Here is a 22,976-nt window from a genome sequence, read left to right on the forward strand (position 1 = left end):
CAACTATAATAACCACCCCTGAATTTGTTACATGTAATGGTTTCTTCTCATTTGACTTTCAGCCTGTTTATCCTCAGGTTAATAAGGCCTCACATATATCAGTATTGGTTTGCCTGATTTACAAGGGGGAAAATTCAAACAATTAAAGGCCATGTTTTTTACACCTTGGGTACCCATTTGTGGGCTTTAGTTGACTTCTAGAACTCTACAAGGGGAAGGACATGCCCCAGTGTCCTACATATTAGGCTGTGATGGGGTAAAAAATGTGGAATTACCTAGCTCTTACCTGAAAGAGGTTCTCTGAAAGCAGTGGTATGGATATGTTTGGTTAATTCACAGCCTCCTCATTTAGAAAAAAAAAATCTGTTTTACTTATGTGCAGAATTCTCTGATACTTTGAGTCAGCCAAGCATACTCCATGACAGTAGTTGGTCCTTAGGGTTCCCCTCTACACCCCAAGGCGGAAAGGAGACCCCAGCAGGTCCACAGCCACCCTGAGCTTTGGACTGCCTCTGCAAAATTCAAGATTGACTGGATACCTTCATGTGGTTCTTACAATAAACACTGTCTTCCTAATAGTATAACAGAAAGCTGCCTTCCCTACTCCTGAGAGTTAGGAAGTGACACAGTCATCATAAAGGTTGTCAGTGGATGACCTTTAAGACAGTGGAGTGCTACATACAGTTTTAAGAAAAAAGACACTGTATAAGTTAGACATTTGTAAATAATTTTTAAATTCACAGAATTGAACTTTGTTGCCACACTTCCTTGGTTCAAATCTCAGCTCTGTTGTTTACCAGCTGTGTGACCCTGGACAATTTACTAATTGCTTTGTGCCTCGGTTTCCTCATCTGTACCTGTCACAGGGTTGTTGTGAAGATTAAATGAGTTAATACTTTAGAAGTTCTTAGCATAGTGCCTAGCACAGAATAAGTGCTCAAAAAACATTGGCTATTATAATGATGTTTGTTTCAACACAATGCTACTTGAAGCATAAGCAGTTCAGAAATACTCAAATAGATTTCATTCATCCTCAGGATCACCCTGGATATTGATCTCCTAGAAATACAGAAAATCTCCTGGGACACAGACTAACACAGGAAATTAGTTAACTTGAGTATGAGAGGTAGGAGAAGGGAGGCTGTGGCATTGATTACTTTTTTGAGGAAGATTTTCCTCAAGAAACTTCTGTGACCCCTGTGGGCAATGGTTGCATATGGACTCATGTCCTAGGGGCACACATTCTATGTGATCCTGAGATTTTTGTAGGTTTTTTGCAACATGACAACTCTGGTAGGATCAGAGGAGGCATCTTTAGCATCTTACCGTCAAGTAGACAAGTGAGGAGTTTTCCAATTAGGTATCTCAGACCATTCTGAAAAACGACTGCACTTTTTTTTTCAGCTATTCCTGTGATTCATTTCTAAGTTTGCTTTGTGGTTTATCTAATCTTTCTTTTAAATTTGTGTAATATTTAAAGCATCCCCATCAAATCGGGTTTGAATCTCACCCCAAGGAAAGGTAAATACGTATAATTAAACTTTGCTATTAATACTTAAAACTTTGCTCTTCTCGTGTGTTTCTAACTAGAGAAGCTTTAGATTTCACATAAACCATAATACCTCTTCTAGCAGAAAATTTCTCACAGTTTTAAATATGAGTGAGAATCTCTTAAATTAAAAAAAGTTAATTTCATTTGTTAGGATTTCTTTCCGTATTTTGCTTTCCTGTTTTTTATTTTCTTATGGCCTGAAAATTTCTCTTCCAATCAAGACTTACCCTTTGCCCTGATACGGCTTCTTGTATTACACCTGTCCCAGTCAGTCTTGAAAAGCAAGACTGATTTTTTTTTCATTTTGCTATTTTAAGCTACAACTGGCCACCACAGTCATATTTATGGGACTTTCTTTACCTTAGAGCGTTTTACCCTGTATCCTGTGCCTAGAACACAGAGGCCAGGGCTTGGTATCTGTCACTGAACATAGCATCCCAGATTTTTATTTTTCACCTGGTTGCTGTTTGACTCTTTCATGTCTAGTTTGCTCTCATCTTCACTGAGTCACCTTTAAAAATAGTTTTCTAAGTGGAGCTACCCTAGTAGGATAAATATATATGTGTGTGTATATTAGATTACATATAGGAGAAATGTGTGTGTGCAATAGAAAAAACATATATGTATGGATATTTCATTTTGGATAAAGCACTCATTCACTATTCATTGAATCTGGATTGCCAGTACAATGATATGTGAGCTAAAATCTGAAGAAAAGATAGTAAACTAAATTCAAATCAAGAGAATATACAGATTCAAAATACTAATTCAAAGGAATTAGATACATTCACAGAATCTTATAAGGATTTATGAAATGGGAGTTAAGGTTCAGGCATCCCTTAGACTTTAGAAGTGATCTTCATGGAAGGGACGTTCTCTGCTATTTCACTTTCCTGGGTCCACTGTAAGACACCGAAGTCTATGTTGTATCGTTCTAACCAGGTGTACTTTTCCTCATCTTTCATAGCACTAAATTAGCTTTGAGAATTATAAAATAAATCCACTAGCCCAGAAGGGTTGAAATGATCCAAAATTCTTAAAACACTCATGACCAGAATCTAATCAAAGTATATAGTAGTACATGTGGAACATCCAGAATGCTCCAAAATATGGTTATGATGTGAAGTGAAAGAAGCCAGGCACAGAAAGACAAACTGCATGTTGTCCCTTATTTAGAGGAGCTAAAAATTAAAACAATCAAACTCATGGAGATGGAAAGTAGAAGGATGGTTACCAGAGGCTGGAAGGAAAGTGAAGATGTGGGGAGAAGGGGAGTGGTTAATAGATGCAAAAAACAGAGAACGAATAAGATCTAGTATTTGATAACATAACAGGGTGACTATAGTCAGTAATAATTTAATTGTACATTTAAAAATAACTAAAAGAGAGCCGAGCATGGTGGCTCACGCCTGTAATCCCAACACTTTGGGAGGCTGGGATTACTTAAGATCAGGGATTCAAGACCAGCCTGGCCAATGTGGTGAAACCCTGAATCTACTAAAAAATACAAAAATTAGCAAGGCATCATGATGAACACCTGTAGTCCCAGCTATTCAGGAGGCTGAGGCAGGAGAATCACTTGAAGCCAGGAGGTGGAGGTTGCAGTGAGCCAAGATCGAACCACTACATTCCAGCCTGGGTGGCAAGAGCAAGACTCCACCTCAAAAAATAAAATGAAATAAAATAACTAAAGGAGTATAATTGGATTGTTTGGAACACAAGGAATAAACCCTTTAGGTGATGTATACCTCATTACCCTGATGTGATTATTACACATTGTATGCCTGTATCAAAACATCTCATATACCCTATACATATATACAACCACTGTGTATCCACAAAAATTTAAACTTTTGCAAATCTCCAAAATTTGAAACTTTTCCAGCACCAACATGATGCTCAAAGGAAATGCTCATAGCAGCGCTTTAGAATTTTGGATTTGGGATGCTCAACCTGTACATCAGGAAAAATCTGAAATCCCAAACATGTAGGTTCCCAAGCATTTCAGGTAAGGGATGATCAGCCTGTAATACCATTCCCTTAATCTGTGCTCAGTTGTGGCATTGAAAGAGCATCTCCACTATTTTCTGAGTTGTAAGAATTTCCTGTCATATTTCTATGCTCTAAATTAACTATAATTGAGGAGTTGCACAGGTTAGGACTCTACTGTTAATTTAGAACTATTCTAAAAGAGCAGTTGGTTATTATCACAATTTGATATTCTTCTGATACTGTAGAAATTAAAGAATATAGATGAAAATGTCATTTTTAAGAACTTAATGGGAAATTGCCTTTAAACTAAGGTCTGCATCTTTAATAGACATATAGAGAAAAGAGCATGGAGTTCTGAAATGGCCAAACTCAAGCTTAATTCAAGTTCTAATATGTTCAGACTGACTGAGGAAACTAGAGTAAGACGCTTATACTCTTAAGCTCCATAAAATGGAACTAATAATCACATGTGAAGAATAAACCAAAAAAAAATCTACTCAGAGATGGCAGAGATGCTTAGCCCATTGTCCGGCATTATAAAAACCTACAGTAAATGTTTATTTTCCTCTCATTTACTTGGGGTTTAAGAACTGATGCTTTTCCTAAATAGTACCCACTTAAAGGGGACCCATGTTTACTTCCTTTCCCTCCCCCATTTTACTCATTACCCCGTTTGTTCTTCATTTAATTCAGTAATTTAATCGAGTGATTTAATCTGTTTTGTTTAACAACCCACATTTGGGTCAGGCATTGTGGTTCATGCCTGGAATCCCAGCACTTTGGGAGGCCAAGATGGCAGAATCACTTGAGGCCAGGAAGTTGAGATCAGCCTGGGCAACATAGTGAGACCTCATCTCCAGGTTTGATGGCATGCACCTGTGGTTTCAGCTACTCAGGTGGCAGAGGTGGTAGGATAGCTTGAACCTGGGAGATCTGATGGGCTAAGATCACACCACTGCATTCCAGCCTGGGCGACAGAGAAGAGCTTGTCTTAAACCAAAACAACCCACCTCCACAGCACTTGAAAAAGTACTGGAAGATAGTAGGATCTCATTAAATATTGGTTGCCTGAATGAATTGGGCAATGTCACGTGTCTGTGCACTGGGCACATAGTGGGGAATAAGACAGGGCCCCTGCCACTGAAGCTCAGAGTCTTGTGGGGGAAATAGCAGTTAAACAACAAAGGACAATGAAGTGTGAAACATGTTATTATAGACAAAGAGAAGGGTCCTCTGACCTCTACCATGGGGATGTGGCCTCAGTCAGGGAAGAGACCTTCTTGAGTAAGTCATGAGTGACCCAAACCCTAGACCCTAACTGATGAGTGTTTGACGAATGACAGCTCCAGTGTCCCTTATTCACTTACCGCACATTCAAAAAAACATAATACCTTTGAAGCCACTGTTTCAGTGTAGTCTCCTTCAACATCCAAATAGAGTCCACTGTTTGTTCATCTGTAAAATAAGGACAATAAAACTATCTGCCTCATAAAGCCAGTTTAGAACACTTTTAATGCTATATAAGAATTAGACACTATTTTAACAGTAAATACCACTGTCATGTCTTTGTAATAAAGGTGGCTTCTTCATGGAGCAGATCTGAAAAGATGGGTTATATGAGGTTGGTTTGTTTAAACAAGTAAAATTTGGGGCCCTTGGACTATCTGGTATTATGATATTTATCAAAATTGGATCCTGTAGTTTGTAAAATATAACTTGATTTCTGAAATGTTGTGGTTGTGGTTAGAAAAATTTTAAAAACTAGGGCTAAAGATAACTTCTGAACATCTCCAACTTCTCACTTACAGCTTTTACTTAACGGAAAGGGTGGTGTCGAAACAGAGGACCAGGGAGAAAACAAGAGGTAGAGAACCTCGCTTTGAGTTTTCCCTGAATTTTTCCTTGAGGGTAGCTTTGTCCTACAGATTTTGCTGTCATATTCTAATTGCCCTGAGGAGGAAGCAGCTCTTCTTCATCTCAACTCATCCTAACAACAAATGCACCTCTAACTCCCAGCAGTTCATAGGCCCGGTTGTGGTGAGCTGCATCTCAGCCCACGCTGTTGTCCATTGTTTTGAGGTGAATGAAGTAGATCAGTTGTTTAAAACATTTTTAAACTAATTCAAGCCTGGATTTATTTTTCAGTGAAAGTTCTGAAATGTCTCCATCTAAACATAGCATTGCCGTTTTTAGTCTATACCTTTTGGAACTGCTATCATCTTTTATGCTTTATTTACTGCAATAGTATTAATTTCACTTTTTCAGTAATTGGCTTTGGTGCTATCTTGATGTTAACATAGAAAAGTTACAATTATTTTGTTCTGTTTCATTTCAGGGCCCTAATTCAATCATGATTGTCCTTGTCATGCTGTTGAATATCGGGTTGGCCATTCTTTTTGTTCACTTTCTAACTTGATTGGAATTAGGACAGGTAAGAATCGCCTTAATTTCTACCTAAAATCATAGTTAATAACATTCTTTTCTCATGCTCAAATTTGCTATTTTTTTAACAATGACATATTGTCCTTCACTTTAATTTTGGCAATGCCTGAATGTGATTCAACATAGTTACTTAATGCTATAACTGTTTTGACCCTTCAGTGAAGTCATGACAACTAGTGGTGTTAGCCCACAGTTCTCTGCAGTGGTGCCGTCAGCCCTTTAAATGGCCGACCCCAGGCAGACTCAGACACAGGGAAGGAGGCTTGGAATTAGGATGGGATCGCGAGAGAGATGAAACTTGGAAAATTCAGCCAGAGGACCTGCTCGGTTCCCCTGGGAATGCTTTGTGGCTTTGGGGTCCTCTGGGAGCTGAAGCACACAGCCATGTTGGAGAGCAAAACTTAATAATAATTCTTTTTTAAAATCTGCTGAAGCAGCCCCATCCGGCGAAGTTCTTGGCATTGGCTACTCCATCTGTCCTAGCAGAGTGTGACTAAACTGGAAATGTATGGAGCTGCATTTTTTTTTTTTTTTTGATGGAAGTCAACAGCTGCCTTACTATTTTACCATCTGACGTTTTTAGTAGGGAGCTGGGGAAACGACTGCCCGAGGAATGCGGTCGGAGGATTGTGTTGCTGTGGACGTGGTTCCAACATTCACTCCTATCTCATTAGAAGAAATAGGTAGCAGCATCACTCACCAGTCTTATGCCATGACCTGCTGCTTTAACATCTCCTGGAATGTTCTGGGAGAGAATGTTTCGTTTGCTTGTGCACGACTCTGTTCATTTTTGCTGTTTATTTAAATATGATGTATAGTCATCTACCACCTGCAGTCCTGGCCAGATGAAATACACATGTTGCATCTCAAGGAAGAAACAAAATGCTAGTGAAAATGTGCTTATTTTGATAGCAATATACCATCTCTTATGTCATTTATTCTTCCTACACTTGTAAAAGGTTATTTATCTTTAAAATTTAGCAATTTGAAGACACTATGCCTTCCTAAGAACTAATTGAATTTTAAATATTTTTAACATAACTGAGGTGAATTATTTATGCACTTAGGAAGTGCTAAATTTTAAAAGCTGGAAGGCAACAGAATTCTAAGAAGTATAGTCCAAACGTTGCATGGATTGCAGTAATCAGTGTTTAAAGGATTCAGTTTCTTTGCTGACGTACTTTACAACCAAATAAAATCTTGTCGGTGGCTGTGTTAATTCCCATGAAAGTTAAGCAAGATGCTATTAATAAACTGCTCTGCTCTTTCTTGTTTTCTTTTTCCAACTGAAATGTCTGTTGAATACATTCAGGTAGAACATAAAGCCTTGTTCAATCACTGCCTCTCAGCTTTCTGCCTTTCCTGTTTTTCAAAGTCCTTTTGTAATTTCATTTCAAATTTTATAGGCTTAGACATTTTTATTTCAAATATGTGTCTTTTGCAGTCCTTTGTCATTCTGACATTTCTGGGGTTTTGCTGTTTTACAATTGACCCTTTATTATTCAGAAGCATGCTTACGTAGAGAAACTATATGGTCTTTATCGAAGTAATTACTTAAAAAGAAATCAGGGGAGGAAAGGTATCTATCTTATTAAATCTTTTTAAAACATTACATTGCAGAGAGGGAGCTACTCTGAAATATTTTCATGATTTGCATGATTTCATCAGATTTTGTTTTTTACATTTTAGCTACCTTTTCAATGCAGAAGAGACAGTTCACACAATTCCCTGGTTAGCACAGATGTGCACTGAGTGCGTTGTCACCTGCAGGGTAGTAACCCAGTGATGTTTCTTGCAGAAGCACAATATGTTGAAAATCCTGGGTGTGACCAATATGGAATAAAGAAGAAGGCAGAAAGAGAGCAAATGAAAAATTACAACTTGTATATTCATTTTTTTACATTTTGCTTTGACTTTTAAATTTAGGAAAGTCCGTTTTTACCTGAGAACAAACGTTTAAAATTCCTGTGTCAGTCTCAGTACTCTCACCGCCCCTCCCGAACCCCATAGCTCCTTATGCTGGTTTTTTAAAAAATAAAATAAAATATTTAATAAGTGTTTATTTAAAATGTGTAATGCTTTGGAAATAATGGGTAACAGATAGAGGATATGTTTATAAAGTGAGCATGTTGGTCCCATTTATAAATATATGTATGATTTATAAGCTTTTTTAAAACAAAGCTCAAATTGTTGGTATTTTTCTAAAATGTGCACAGCTGTATTTTACATGAAGGCTCTTTCTAATGGGTTGTTATACTGTACTCAACATTTTGGACAGCATATGAAGTCTGCCAATGTACTTAATAAAACATGACTTTATTTAAAGTTTCTTGCTGTGAAAAAGAACTCCCTACCTGTGAGTTCCTTTATTTATAATCCTTGAAACCAAAATGTATAATGTACAGTTTTCACAACTGTATCTGCTCTAATAAAAAAAAAGTTGGTTATTAATAAAGCGGAGGTATGTTTTCTTTGTGAGTAAATTACTGTCTTGAGTTATGTGGAATGGTTTGGTGGTGGTGTTGAAAGAGATCTGCTGAAAAATTAACAGCAGAAATAGAAGGGGAAAAATGCTCAAAGAAACCATGTGGCAGAAGGTAGTTATACTGCTCCACCAATTTCATCCTGGACCATTCAAATAATTTTGCAAAATAAGGTTCATTGCTCTGCTTAATGCCTTCATTCATTGGATTAGTGCCTTATCCAGAGTTTAAAGACTGCTCTTATTTTTAAAGAAAACATGAAGTAAATCTCCCTCCTACATGGGCACTTTTCAATTAATTAGAATTTTTTTACCGTTGTGCCCCAAATAAATTAATATGTTGCTGTGACCCCTGCCGCTTAGGTGCACTCCTGGAAGGTTAAGCACAATATGGGTTGAATAAACCCACCACCACTGGGACTTCCAGCCGCTGTGCTCCCTTTGAAATCATCCAAGGTGCTTGCCTAAGCTGCAGGCTCGACATGTAGGGAAGCCACCTGTGCAGTATGATAAAAGGACCATCTCCAAAACAGCTTCCCAGGGAGCTGCCATGGTGATTTTAAATCCCCAGATTCATCACCCCTGTTGACGGCTAAGATATTGGAGCCCCTCATATAAATAATGCACAGAGTTATCACCTCAAGGGCTAAACAGATTACTCAACTTCAGTAATTAGTGTCCTAGCAAATCCTAAAGGAAGAGAATGCAAAACAGACTTTGGAAGCAGGGAAGGGAAGCACAAGGTGCTAGAGAGATTGTTGATTCCAGATTCGTGTCCAAGCCACACATTTTGAGCACTGATGCCAAAGCTAGGGTGAAGCTTGTGTGGTTGGGAAGTCTGGAAAATATTCTACATGCCCTTTTAATGCAATAACTGTTTCTCAAGAGTTGTGGCTAGCAGGCTCCCCAGGCATACCCTCTCTGCCATTTGCAGCTCTCCTGCCATGCTTCGGAAAGTTACATGGCCTCATCTTCCCAACTTAATAGGTGGCTGTAGACGTGGCATATTTTGCTAGTACAGTGTAACAGTTCATCCGACTGTGTTTGGTTGTTCCAGGTTTAAGAATGATATATTCTGACAGTTTGCTCTCACCCCAAAGGTACTGAAATGCAATGGCCTCTATAGGGGTCTGGTTTACAGGAATAGGAGAAAATAGCAAAGATAGAGAAGATGATGAATACTGGTGAATGTTGTCAATATAGATGAAATTCTGGCTTTGGTCATGATTGATTGTGGATCCTTCTCTAATCCATGCCCTTGGTTTCCTCATCTGTAAATGGGTATAGTCACAGCACTGGTCTCACAGGGTGATGGTGAGAATGAAAGGACCTTATTTATGTTAAATGTTTACTATAATGCCTGGCATATAGTAACTGCCTTGTAGATGTTTTTAACTGATTGAAAGAAGTAGGGATAAAATTATTAAATTCCTATTTGTGTCTCAGACACACTGAAAAATATAGTAAGACTCCATTCTAAGGGTCTTTTTATAATGGCTAATTAGGTCATGGGATGTCCTTGCTTTTGTGGTGACAAGTGAGTCTTTCTCGCTGGGAAAATTAAAGGCCACACGTACAGAGTTCCTTCTCTGTGCTAACATGTGTTTTCCTGTATAGGAGAATACGAGACATTTGCTTTGCAAAGAGCTTTCACATCAGTGTCTCACTGGATTCTTACAATCTCCCTGTGAAAGTTTTCCTGCAGTTAAATGACTTGCATAAGATCACGTAGCCATAAAGTCATAAAAATCTGTATCAGAGTCCCAGATCTTATACTAAATCTTGTGCTTTTTCATTTCACATATTGGCTAGCATTATTCCACACTGCCACCCATCACCCACGAGGATGTGATGGCAAATACCATGAATCCAAGGTAGCAGTGTGGGTTGAATGAGCCTATTTCTATCATATGCTCCTTAATGCCTCTTAAGTTGATATTACTATAGCAGAGTCTTTTAGGAGTTCTGAATAGCATGTATTTACAATCCGACTGTTTCATCACTTTTAGCAAGGTATTATATAGTATATATTTTATATATATAATATATATATTATATAATATATATTATATATATATAATATAAATAAATATAAATACTATATAATATAAAATATATAGTAATATATTTTAACCTTATAAAATATGATCTATCATTACCAAAATTTAACATTTAAGTAATGGTGTTTTAAAGAGGCATGTTATACATGAACTTGGTATCTGTGTTTGAACTTGAGCTCAATAATTAACATGGAAGTTGCACATAAAACCTAGAAGACATAAAAAGGTTTGGACCAATGTTGTGGTATTCTTTTGATACCTTATGTCAATATTCCATAAACCTTCCCTGGTATTCTCTTGAATCTGAAGTCTGATTTAGATAAGCCATCATGGGATTAACACGAAGGTGAGGCCCTGAAATTTGTTCAGCTGGTGGTTGATAAAGCTCTTTGCCTAGTGTGGTAAAGAGTATATCAATCCTTGAATGGAGGCATAAATAAACAGAAGATTGTAACACTGGTGTATACATTCTTCCTTGTCCCCTGCCTCGACCCAAGCAAACTCATTCATAAAATGTCAAGAACGATATTAAACATGTGCACTGGGATTGATGATGATATTTACTTATGGGAAAACAGAGGAGGTCTTTGGTTTCAGGAATGTATATGTCACAGCCTTGCCACTTACAACATATATTTGGAAGAAAAGAGTCATAAATATCACATCATCTGCACATAAAAGCAGAAGCAAAGGTCAGGAGAAGCCAAAGATTATCTAATTATTTTATGGACATGTTTTAACAACTGCTTCCGACCAGTAAAGCAAGTACCTACCTAGAAGTCACATAGCTGCTTTGGAAGTGGATAAAGCCCACGGAGGTGCTCAAACATAGAATTGCTGTAGCACCAACAGGTGGTGGAATCCATGGCCTAAGAACGACAGATAAATCATAAAAGTGGTTTTGGCTGGATGCAGTGGCTCACACCTGTAATTCCAGCACTTTGGGAGGCTGAGGCGGGATGATCACCTGAGATCAGGAGTTCGAGACCAGCTTAACCAATATGGAGAAGCCCCATCTCTACTACTAAAAATACAAAATTAGCCAGGCGTGGGGGCGCATGCCTGCAATCCCAGCTACTTGGGAGGCTGAGGCAAGAGAATCGTTTGAACCGGGGAGGCGGAGGTTGGGGTGAACCAAGATGGCGCTATTGCACTCCAGCCTGGGCAACAAGAGAGAAACTCCATCTCAAAAAAAAAAGGCAGTTTTACATCAGATAATTGGATTAACTAAAACGTCAAGATTGGAAACATTCTAATTCATACATTATCGAAAAGGAAGTGTACTGTTATCCACAGAAACAAAGCAAGAATTTATAAAATCTCACACAATAGAGCACCAAAGAATGAGATATTTATGTGCTCAAAATAAGGTTGGATGTTATCTACATTCAATTTGTCATGATACAGCAAGTAATGTGGGGAATTCAGCATAATTTTTCTGTCTCGGTGTCAGCTTTATTCCATTCAAATTATTGTGTATAGAAATTGTTTTCCATTTTTACCAATAATCATGTTCATTTTTTTCTTCACAAAATAGTATTACTAATCTAAAATGCCCTGGCAGACTATATTTGGGGGTTTTCATTGGTTCACTCAAACCATCAACAATTCACCTGGATTTGTTTTGACATTCTAAAGACTACCTGAGTAGGTTATAAAGAAAGCACTCCAAACCTTTCTGCTCCCCTGCTGCAAGCTTTCAGGAATGTTAACACTGCCTGTGTGTTCAGTACAGCTTAGTCCCTTAGTCCCCTGCAAAACCTGAGCTCTCCCTCTCACCTGACCATAGCTCCTTGTCAGCATCGCCACACCAGTAGCATGCTCAGACTCAGAGTTCACCAGCGAAGTTTAACAGACAGGTCAGATTAGTTGGGGATACTAATTCAGTTAGAGAAGTGTAAGAATAACTGAATTTGGGCATCCTAATCTTCCTTTCTCAGATGTCATTTTTATGAAACCAAGCATACACTTCCTTTTGAGTCGTCCCCATATGGTATGCCAGCACCAAACACCATGTATCCAATTCTGGTACACTTTAAGGATTGTTTTGGTGTCGAATGGGAACAATAATATCTGCCTTATAGTGTTTTTAATAAGAATCAAATTAGGTAACTTTAGTAAACTCCTCAGCACATAGTAGACTCTCAACATAGAGTAGATACTATTATGTTAATAATGTCAGTTTTAGCATTTTTTTTTTGAGATGGAGTTTCGCTTTTGTCACCTGGAGTGCAATGGCACGATCTCAGCTCACTACAGCCTCCACTTCCTGGGTTCAAGTGATTCTCCTGCCTCAGCCTCCCAAGTAACTAGGATTACAAGTGCCCATCACCACGCCCAGCTAATTTTTTGTGCTTTTAGTAGAGACGGAGTTTCTCCAGGTTGGCCAGGCTAGTCTCGAACTCCTGACCTCAGGTGATCCACCTGCCTCGGCCTCCCAAAGTTCTGGGATTATAGTCATGAGCCACTGTATGCAGCAATTTTTACTTATTTCTACATCGAACATTAATAATATAACATATAATAATATGCTTAATTGATGCTTCTTTAAATTCATTGAAATAAAAAATTCTACAAGCCTTAGGTCATTAAGCATCAGGTTCTGCCCTAAGAAATGTACTCTACATATAGAATCAAATTGTAGTTCACAAAATTAAATGGGTTTCTTCTCCAAAGCAAAGGGCAGATAAAATTCAAAGTTTTTTAGCGGTGATCAGAAGGTACACTGGTGATTACTGATGCAACTTTCATAAGAGGCTTAGGAATATTCAATAACACAGAGTACTCATTACATGCACTAGGTACAACCATGCATTAATGTCTGTTACAAAGACTGCATGATAAAAAGATACAATTAAGGTATAGAAGAAATGAGCCTGACAAAGGCTTGCCACAATGATTATACTCTTGGTTGTAGAAACAAACTTCCTGGTGCATGTAGAGACTCAGGATTTTCACTGATGTGCAGAAATATGTTAATGGGCCTAGCTATTATGTTTAATCACTGTGGTTATGAACACAGACAAATGGTTTTGGCTTTAAATAAAATTAATATATTTAATCAGAAATAATAGCATGACAAAGTATCACGCTAGATCTTACATAGCTGAGTAGTCAGGGTAGCAACCATTAGTTTATAAGTTCAGTGATTCATATGTATAAAGATTAGAAGAGATAAAAACATATCTATTCCAGTTCAGTGTAGACATCCAGATAGCTTATCTCAGATCCTGTGTTAAGCTAAACTCTTGTGCTTTTTTTCCATAAGCAACAAGAAACAATTCTACTTTAAACATATCAATTATTTTAAGGAAAATATGACATTAGATGAAAGTCACCTCCTGGGACTTTAAATAGTAGCTTTTATGTCACTAAAACATTCTTTTTTTTTTTGGAGGCGGGGGACGGAGCTTCACTGTTGTCGCCCAGACTGGAGTGCCATGGTGCACTCTCAGCTCACTGCAACCTCCGCCTCCTGAGTTCAAGCAATTCTGCCTCTGCCTTCCCGAGTAGCTGGGATTACAACCACACCCAGTGAATTTTTGTATTTTTAGTAGAGATGGATTTCACCATGTTGGCCAGGCTGGTCTTGAATTCCTGGCCCCAGGTGATCCACCCACCTCGGCCTCCCAGAGTGCTGGGATGATAGGGGTGAGCCACCGTGCCCAGGCCAGTAAAACATTCTTTTATCAAACTCATTCTATATTGACCACAGTAGAAAGAAGACTATTTCAGTGGTTCTCAAACTTGAGCAAGCATTAGAATCGCCTACAAGTGAAAACAGCTTGTTGAGTTTCTGATTGATTAGGTGTAGGAATTTCTATTTCTAATATGTTCCCAGGTCATGCCAATGCTGCAGATCAGGCAGCCACATCAAAGTGGTCCCTAAAGGAACTGCTGTAGTATTTAGTCAAGCAATCAACAAGTGTTAGGCATCAACTACACACTCAAGGCCTTTTGCTTGGCTGTGTGTGATATAGTAAAGGGAAGAAAGACTGGAAAAGAATATGTACACACATCTAACATCTGTATAACAATTTATTATCATGTTTTTTAATCCTTATAATAACTCAGAGAGCTAGGAGGTATTTCCTTTATTTTGCATATGAGAAAACCAAGGCACAGAGAGGTAGAGAGAATTGCTTAACAGAACACAGCTGGTAAGTAACAGAGTAAGTCCTACCCAGGTACTTCTGACTCCAAGTCCTGAGTGTTGCTTCCCCTACCTTTTAGGCAGCTTTAGTTCTGTCTTCTGGCCACCAGGCATTTAAAACACAAAGCACAGTTGGAGAGTCCTTCTGCCTGCCATGAGGCAAGAGAGCAGAAATGTTGAGTCTGTGATAATTGGGACATTGTTAACTGTGGTTGAAGGCAATGCATTTTCTGTCACATGAATGAGAGTTATTCTCAATTCCATGTAATAGTTTATAGACATTTCTCTCATACCAGATATGAAATTGGACCTCATTCTTTAAGATTTGCACACTCAAATACTTCGATTTATCAGACAGTTCTCACATTTGCAAACCTACACATAACTCCCTCTGTCCATCTGGGTAGACTTTCTCGCTTACTTTTGAAAGAAAAAACTGTTAAAGATGACGATGGTGTCTGCACATACAGATTCCATCATGTCCTGCTGACCTCCCTTAGGAAGCCAGATTACTGGCAAGAAGACAGAAACTGGCAGGAAGCAAGGGGGCTTTTAGGAAAACACATCCTGATTCTTATTTTGTCTGTAGATGTGTGGAGGACTTAGGAAATCAATCCTTCAAAGAGCAAAAACCAAGTTCCCTATCTGCCTCAGAGATTTATTCTCAATACTAAGATTTTCCACAAATGATAAAACTTGATGATACACAGAAGAGGAAATGCAGAGGGTCAGTAAACATGAGAAGATGCTCAGCCTGACTGGTAGGCAGGAAGTACAAAGTGAAATAATACTGAGACTATGAAAGTCCAGGGCCTTGTCACATTGATTACATTTTTAGCTGAAATGGGAAAAGGGCCAGATGTGAGATCAGGACTGGCTCTTAAATTCAGATCTTTACTTTCCAGCTCTGGAAAGCTTTCTCTGATAATCCCTGGGTGTGAGAAATGCCCTTCTCCATGACTCCAGACCACCTTGCTCTATTCTCAGCACTCCACCCTGCAAAGCAATCATTGGCTTTTCCATCTGTCTCTACCCCTAGGCCGTGTGCTTTCTGCAGGTAGAGACTGTTCCATCTCTCTATTCCTAACAGTGCCCCATACATATAGATATTGAATACATGTTAATTAATTGATGAGTAAATTGATGAAACTAAAATAACCTTGTCCTTGGACAACTCACACATTAATGTAAGATAGCCATTTTCCCTAACACTCCCTGAGGACCTGATCCCCCAATACTTTTGTCCCACACTGTAGGTGAGACAAAGTGGAGTGGGGGCTGAATATTTTGTGGAAGGGTAAGAAGTTTTAAGCATATGCCAAAGTCCTGCTGAGAGATCAGTCATTTCCATTTTTCAAAAATTATGGCTGAGTGCCTTTGTAAAATTGGTTTGCTAAGCAACTTGGTAATATCTCCAAGAAGGCCAGCAGATCATCTACATTGGCTGAGAAAATAATTTCTTACTTCCTTGGAAAGACTCATATTAAGATTGGTACATGGCAAAATGGATGCTTGGAGCTTATTTTAGAGATAAGAGTTCCTGAGTCCTTATTTACCTTAGTGTGGCAATGCGAAGGTTAGAGAAGTGGGCAGATTAGAGCAACGGTGAGATAGAATTAACCTACATGGTGATCAGTGAAGTAGAGGATAAAGGAAAAGGAAAAGTTGGATTCAAGAATGGCATCCAGATTTCTGGCTTGGGCAGCTGGCTGCACAGACAGAGAACAGAAGAGGAGGAGCAGGTATCCACAGGTGAACTGAAGACACTGAATTCACTTTTAGACATGTGAACTTGAGGTATCTATAAGACATGCCAAGTAGACAGAATATACAGGTTCAAGGTTCAAGAGAACACTGTGATCAAGATATGTAGTAAGTGTAGAGAGACATTCTTGTCTTAACACACTTAAATGCAATTGTTTGTTCTTCTCTTTACAAATTATTTTACCTATTTATTGAAGCAGGCCTCTTGTTAAGCAGGCTTAACAATGGTACATTCAGTAAATTTTTGTTTTATATGGTAAAATATACATGACATAAAACTTACTATTTGATATGGTTTGGCTGTGTCCCCACCAAAATCTCAACTTGAATTGTATATCCCAGAATTCCCATGTGTTATGGAAGGGATCCAGGAGGAGGTATTGAATTATGGAGGCCAGTGTCTCCTGTGCTATTGTCATGATAGTGAGTAAGTCTCATGAGATCTGATAGGTTTATCAGGGGTTTCCACTTTTGCTTCTTTCTCATTTTCTTTTACCACCACCATGTAAGAAGTGCCTTTTGCCTCCTGCTATGATTTTGAAGCCTTCCCAGCCATTTGGAATTGTAAGTCCAATTAAATCTCTTTTTCTTCCCAGTGTCAGGTATGTCTTTATCAGCAGCATGAAAACAGTCTAATACACCACTCTAACCATTATTTAAGTGTATGGGTTAGTGGTATTAAGTACTTTCACATTTTTGTGCAACCATCATACTGCCCACCTTCAGTAGATTTTTTTAAATTAAGATTTCTTAACATTGCCTTTTAAAACAATAACTATTTTGCAATTTCACTACTTGAAGCTCTTTTTTACAACAAAGGTGTTTGAAGTATTACATAACTCACTGAAGTCATTGAATATCAAATCAAATATACAATTTTTCTAATTCATTTTAGAACAAGGAATTTGATAAATTAAACTACTGTTATGTATATTTAGATGCTTAACCTATCTTCAGCTGAAACATGAAGGGCAAGGAGGGTTTTTCTTTAGCAAAAGGATAATCTCTTTCATACATAAGGTTGAAATAATTTTCTTCCTCTTTTTGCAATTTTAATAGCAGCTGAGATTTTTTTTAAATCTCAGCTTCTATTGAAATAAAGATTTTTTTTTAAAATCTCAGGCTTGAGGACATGAGAGGTGCAGCTGCTGATCACTACTGCACAGCCCCTTCCCACACGAGGTGACACAAGCTTCTTTGTACTCCTTCCTGTTGTTTCAGCTTCCAGTGCAACTGAGTGCTGAACTCAGAAACAAATTTTAAAAACAACAACAAACTTTAATCTTGAAGTCCACCAATATGTTTTCATTATCTAATTGGAGAGGTCTTCTACTTACTTACTGAAATATGAAGCGAAAAGAAAAAAAAAAAAAGGAAACAGAATTAAAGCATCTGTAGGCCTTGGAAAACCAAAATGGCAAAAACATCTCTTCTTCTCAAATGCCTTTTCAGTTCTCTGATCCTCTAGAAAACAGTAGTCATCCATGAAAATGTTCATTGATCTACAGATAATGATAAATCACTGGATAAGCCAAAATTCTAAGTTGCCAGAATCTCAGCTGCTTAACAATCTTTCACTAGGGTACAGAATCATTATCAGGCAATTCTGTCCCTCTTTGCCAGATAATTTGCTTTCTTCTCAGACATTTTTAATCCTTGGTCATGACCATGTGACCTAATTCTGGCCAATGAAACTCTTCTAGAAGACTTGTTTTGCTGATAAGAGGGCTAGGTATCAGAGAGTTCAATGGTGTTGCACCTTCCTTTTTTTTTTTTTTTTTTTTTTTTTTTTGTCTATCTTGAACTTAAAAGTGATGGCTTCTGCTATGGCAGCCATCTTGCAACCATGAGGCAACAAATATAAGATGAAAAATCCAACAAGAATTGGGAAAGAGCCTGCATCCTTAATAACATTGTTGAATGCTTCATGTTTATGAAACAATAAATGTCATTATGGTTTATTCCCCTTTTTTAAAAATCTCAGCTGCTATTAAAATTGCAAAAAGAGGAAGAAAATTATTTCAACCTTATGCATGAAAGAAATTATCAACAATATCCATGCTTGTCATTTGCATCTAACTCTGAAAAATAAGAGACCGTTTTATAAATTGATTCATTTCTGTGCTTAGAATAGTTGGCCTTCTAAGACCTCAAAGACCCCAAACAGATACTAGCAGTCTCTGGCTCCTCCATGAGCCTTCCCTGAGCAGCTCAAGTAGAACCTTTCACTCTCCTCTGAGGGGCCGACTTCCTCTACAACCTCATAAATTGTACTAATCAGACTCTACGTCATCACTTCCATTTATTGAGTACCAATTTTGTGGTGGCCTCTTGAAAATGCTATGTGATGTTTTCTCACTTATTATTTGCAATAAATAACTATGAAATCATCATCATCATCATCCCCAATTTTCCAAATTAAAAAAACAACAAGGGCCGGGCACGGTGGTTCACGCCTGTAATCCCAGCACTTTGGGAGACCAAGGCAAGTGGATCATGAGGTCAGGAGTTTGAGACCAGCCTGGCCAATATGGTGAAACTCCATCTCTAATAAAAATATAAAAATTAGCTGGGCATGGTGGCATGCACCTGTAGTCCCAGCCACTCGTTAGACTGAAGCAGGAGAATTGCCTGAACCCAGGAGGCAGAGGTTGCAGTGAGCCGAGATCACGCCACTGCACTCCAGCCTTGGTGACAGAGCAAGACTCTGTCTCAAAAATAAACACAAAAGAAAACCAAATTGGACTCACTAAGGTAACTTGTATATCCAGTGGCACCTACACAGCTGGTAGTAATAGGGTTAGAATTTGAAACCAGATCTATTTTTGAAGCCTGTCTCACAGAGTTTGTGAGAATTGACTTCCCAGTTTCTTTTAACGGCATTGTCAACCACCATTCCCTCAGGGCTGAAACCGGACTTCTCTGTGTCTGAGCCATTGCTGCTGCCTCCAATGTGCCTCAGATGATCCCCTCTTCCATTCCCACAACCAGCATTCCTTACCGCAGCAGCCCCTCCTTACTGCCAGCTGGAGGGTCACAGACAAATCCAAACTGGTCTCCCTGCCCTCAATCTGCCCTCTCCATTGCTGCAGCTAGGACTTGCCAGAGATACAAAGCCAAATCTTTCCAAAACTCAGCTCTGAGCCTCGTGCTTTCTTATTCAAAATTGTGTACCAGCTTTGCTGCCCCACACATTGGAAGAAACGGAAACGAGCCTCTGTGTATTCCTAGGATCAGATCCACCTCTTTCTGATCAAGGGTCTCAGTGTCTCAAGAATGTCAGAGGCTACCTCCACCATGGGATCCAGGCCCTCTGCTGGGTCTCAGTTTTTCAGTGGCCAGTACTTGGCCATGAGAAATCAGCCAGGGGAGGGGCAGAGGGCAGGCTCTGGTAAATCACTCAGAAAACTCATTGGAAATTTGAAGGCTACATCTGTGCACACACAGGCAAGCCAGGCAGGCCTGAGGTACTTTGTCAGGCCTGTGCCCTCCTGTGACTGGAGTGCAAGAGGACTTCTGAAGGACCCCCAAGTTCCCCAAGGAGCTGCTTAACACTAAGGTGATCCCCATAGGCTGGGCCAGCCAGATTTTCCAGCTTCATATACACACAGCCTCAGGCTGCTGTGCTTCCAATGGGGAGTCTCTACTTTATAAATGATAGTATTACATTCACTAAGTAGAATGAAGAATAACTTGCTTTTTGATCCAAACTACAGAAAATAAATCCCAATGGAACCATTTCTCCTGGAGGATTTGCAGAAGTTGGGCTCTCCACTCTGCACATCTGTGATCCTTTCAGGTATAACTGCTTTCGTCTTATGATGTGCTATTTATTTATGCCTGTTTAATTATGTTTTAACCCAATGTTCATTTATTTTACTATAGTAACCATTTTATTATACTATATATATATTTTTATAACATCATGTTATGTGAGTATAGAGTATATAACAATATATATAGTGTATGTGATTTAGAGTATATAACACAATGTTATGAAATATGTATAATAAAGTGTGTGTGTGTGTGTGTGTGTGTGTGTGTGTGGTCTCACTGTGTTGCCCAGGTTGGTCTCAACTTCCAGCCTCAAATGATCCTCCTGCCTAAGATGTGATTACAGGCACCAGCCACCAAAGCGCTGGAATTACAGGTGTGAACCACCATGTCCAGCCCTAAATATATTAAATACACCTAAAATGCAATTTTAAATAAATCACTTAAATGTAAGTACTCTATTAATATTTAAAACTGAGCATGATATTTTCATATTCATCAAAAGTGAGCCCCGGTTTTTATTAGATTGAGACCACCTAGGCATCCTTCTCGGACTCTGATTCTCCTTTCAGCTCAATGCTGGGCATCCTTCTCAGCCAGTCCCTCGCAGTTTCCTTTCCCACACTCTGCTCCTCTCTCCACTGAGTGAGGACTACAGAGCCGTGTAAAAGACAACTATCTCCACTTTGCAGTCCTCCCTCGACCTGACCACCACCCCACCCCACCACACACATTCCCTAAGCTCTGACCCATCAGGCATAAAAGAATGTGTCCCTCCCAGAAAAGAATGTTAAGAGGATGGGTAGAGGTGGGGGATGATAGGCCACAGGTCCTATGCCAGAGCACACTCACAGGCTCTGGGGTATCCATCAGCTACCTATGTTGATTTCATCTCTCACCACCCAGCACCCAGGGGTGGGCTGCCTCCTGCAGACTCAGCTGCAGTCCAAAGCTACCAGCTATGATCCAGATCTGGATGTCACAGTTTGGGTTCCCTGGCAAGCTAAAACAGAGATTCACAGACATACAGACGTCTATTAGTACTCCTGGGCCAGCAGCACCTGTGGTGGGGATAGACTGGGTGAGGGAGAGGTTATCCCAGGTGCAGCCCCAAAGAGGACCTTAGCTGACTCCATGGGGACCATGAGCTCTGACAGAGCCTTCAGAGTTAGCAGAAGTTGGGCAAAAGACCCAAGCTCCATTAGTTCCTGGGTGTGGAAGGAGGTGGGACTTTGGGCGACGCAGTTTCTTCAGCAGAGACAGTCCCCAGAGGACCGGCAGCTGAGGGCCAGCACCACATCTGACAGCCAGAGGAGTAAGTCCCTCATTCCTACGAACACTGGTGCCTGATCCCAGCAGCCACCACCTAGGGGTTCCCTCTCTGCTTGCTCTCTTCAGCAATTCCAGGGGAGAGTTTCACTTCCTCCAGGTATTCCCCACCACCACTGCCCCTCACTGGGACTGTGTCTCCTCTGAGCCCCTCTAGCACTGCCTCACTGTGGCCCCTTCTGTTTTGCAGTCAAACCTTCATGTTTAACAAGCCAGACTGCACGCTCTGAAGGCAGCGACACATGTTGTTTATACTGCCCCTCTGCACGTCATGCCTTTTCCCCATGGAGCAGTGTATTTCAAGGGGCAAAAGGTGGGCTCACATCTGGACAGGAATTGTTACTTGTTGAAATAGCTTAAACAAGCTATTTCAACTCTTTCCATCTCGAATAGCTCAACGATAAAAATGGAGATAACATACCCATGCCTCTCTCTGGGTTGTTTATTCAGACAGCAAACCTACTCCAAGAGGCCATGATGTACCTTAAACACTGTGCATATATTATTCCTTGTTCTTACAGCATTTCTCTTTTCATGGTAACAGTGCCATTGCAGAAGGCCACACAACTGGGAGTGACAGAACGAGCCTTGAAATCTATGTGTGCCTGATGAGTCTTAGGTCCCTGATGCTGCTTCTATACCTGTGGAACGAATCCACTTTCCAGCTCCAGCTCCCGTGACCTCTCTCCAGCCTCACAGGCCTGCACACGCTGTTCCCAAGCCCAGCACTCCTCACAGCCCCGCCTGTCCTTCCCCTCATCCTCCCACTGCTGAGACCTTTCTCATCTCTCAGAACTGAGCTGCAACAACACTTCCTCTGCAAATGTTCCATTATCTGCCATTTAGAATTAATAGCTCCTGCTTCTATATGCAAAACACTTTCTTCCTACTTTACATAAGCTCTGATGTCATCCTCTTGTGTACCATGTCGTTATCCATAAGTCTGTCTTCTTCAGTAGATTGTAAACTCCTCAAGAGAAGGGACAACCCCAGTCATCACTGTATCTATAGCATTTAGCGTAAGGTTTTTTTTTTTAATACTAAGTGCTCAAAATGCATCTGCTGAATTTCTTTAAAAATCATAGTTCTTTTGTTGCAGAAAGCCCTTTTAATGCTGTGATTTCAATGCCTTCAGAATATTTATGATGTATTTTGTTCAAATTCCTTTTTACCTTGTTTATGGAAAGAGCTTAGCTTTGGAGAGTCACCTGGGCCAGATATCCCACTTGCCTTTCATATCCAGGGACTGTGGTTCTTTGTTCATGATTTTGTGACCATCCCAGCTCTACAAGCAACCAAGTTAGTCTGTTGGGTGCTTTGGCAAATGGGAAAACCAATGATGGGTGGAAGGTAGACCATCATGAGCAGATGGAGCCACAAGCCAGCCAGCACACCAGGACTACATGACTGAGGCTCAGAGAGGGGACC

At 39.6% G+C, this 22,976-nt stretch overlaps 1 protein-coding gene across 4 annotated transcripts in view; it reads left to right on the plus strand.

The window, feature by feature from the left end:
• The window catches only part of JPH1 (junctophilin 1), a 79,878-nt gene extending 71,437 nt beyond the window's left edge, over positions 1-8,441 (plus strand). Inside the window, exons 5-6 of one of the 4 annotated variants that reach the window (XM_035277169.3) lie at positions 5,880-5,975; positions 6,146-8,441. In XM_035277169.3, the coding sequence (XP_035133060.1) occupies positions 5,880-5,960 (81 nt within the window). In that variant the 3' untranslated portion in view covers positions 5,961-5,975; positions 6,146-8,441. The remainder of the gene's footprint in view (positions 1-5,879; positions 5,976-6,145) is intronic. The other 3 variants (XM_035277171.3, XM_035277170.3, XM_035277172.3) reach the window with 3 other exon arrangements.
• The last annotated feature ends 14,535 nt before the right edge of the window (positions 8,442-22,976 follow it).

Source organism: Callithrix jacchus, chromosome 16, assembly GCF_049354715.1.
Source record: "Callithrix jacchus isolate 240 chromosome 16, calJac240_pri, whole genome shotgun sequence".
NCBI lineage: Eukaryota > Metazoa > Chordata > Mammalia > Primates > Cebidae > Callithrix > Callithrix jacchus.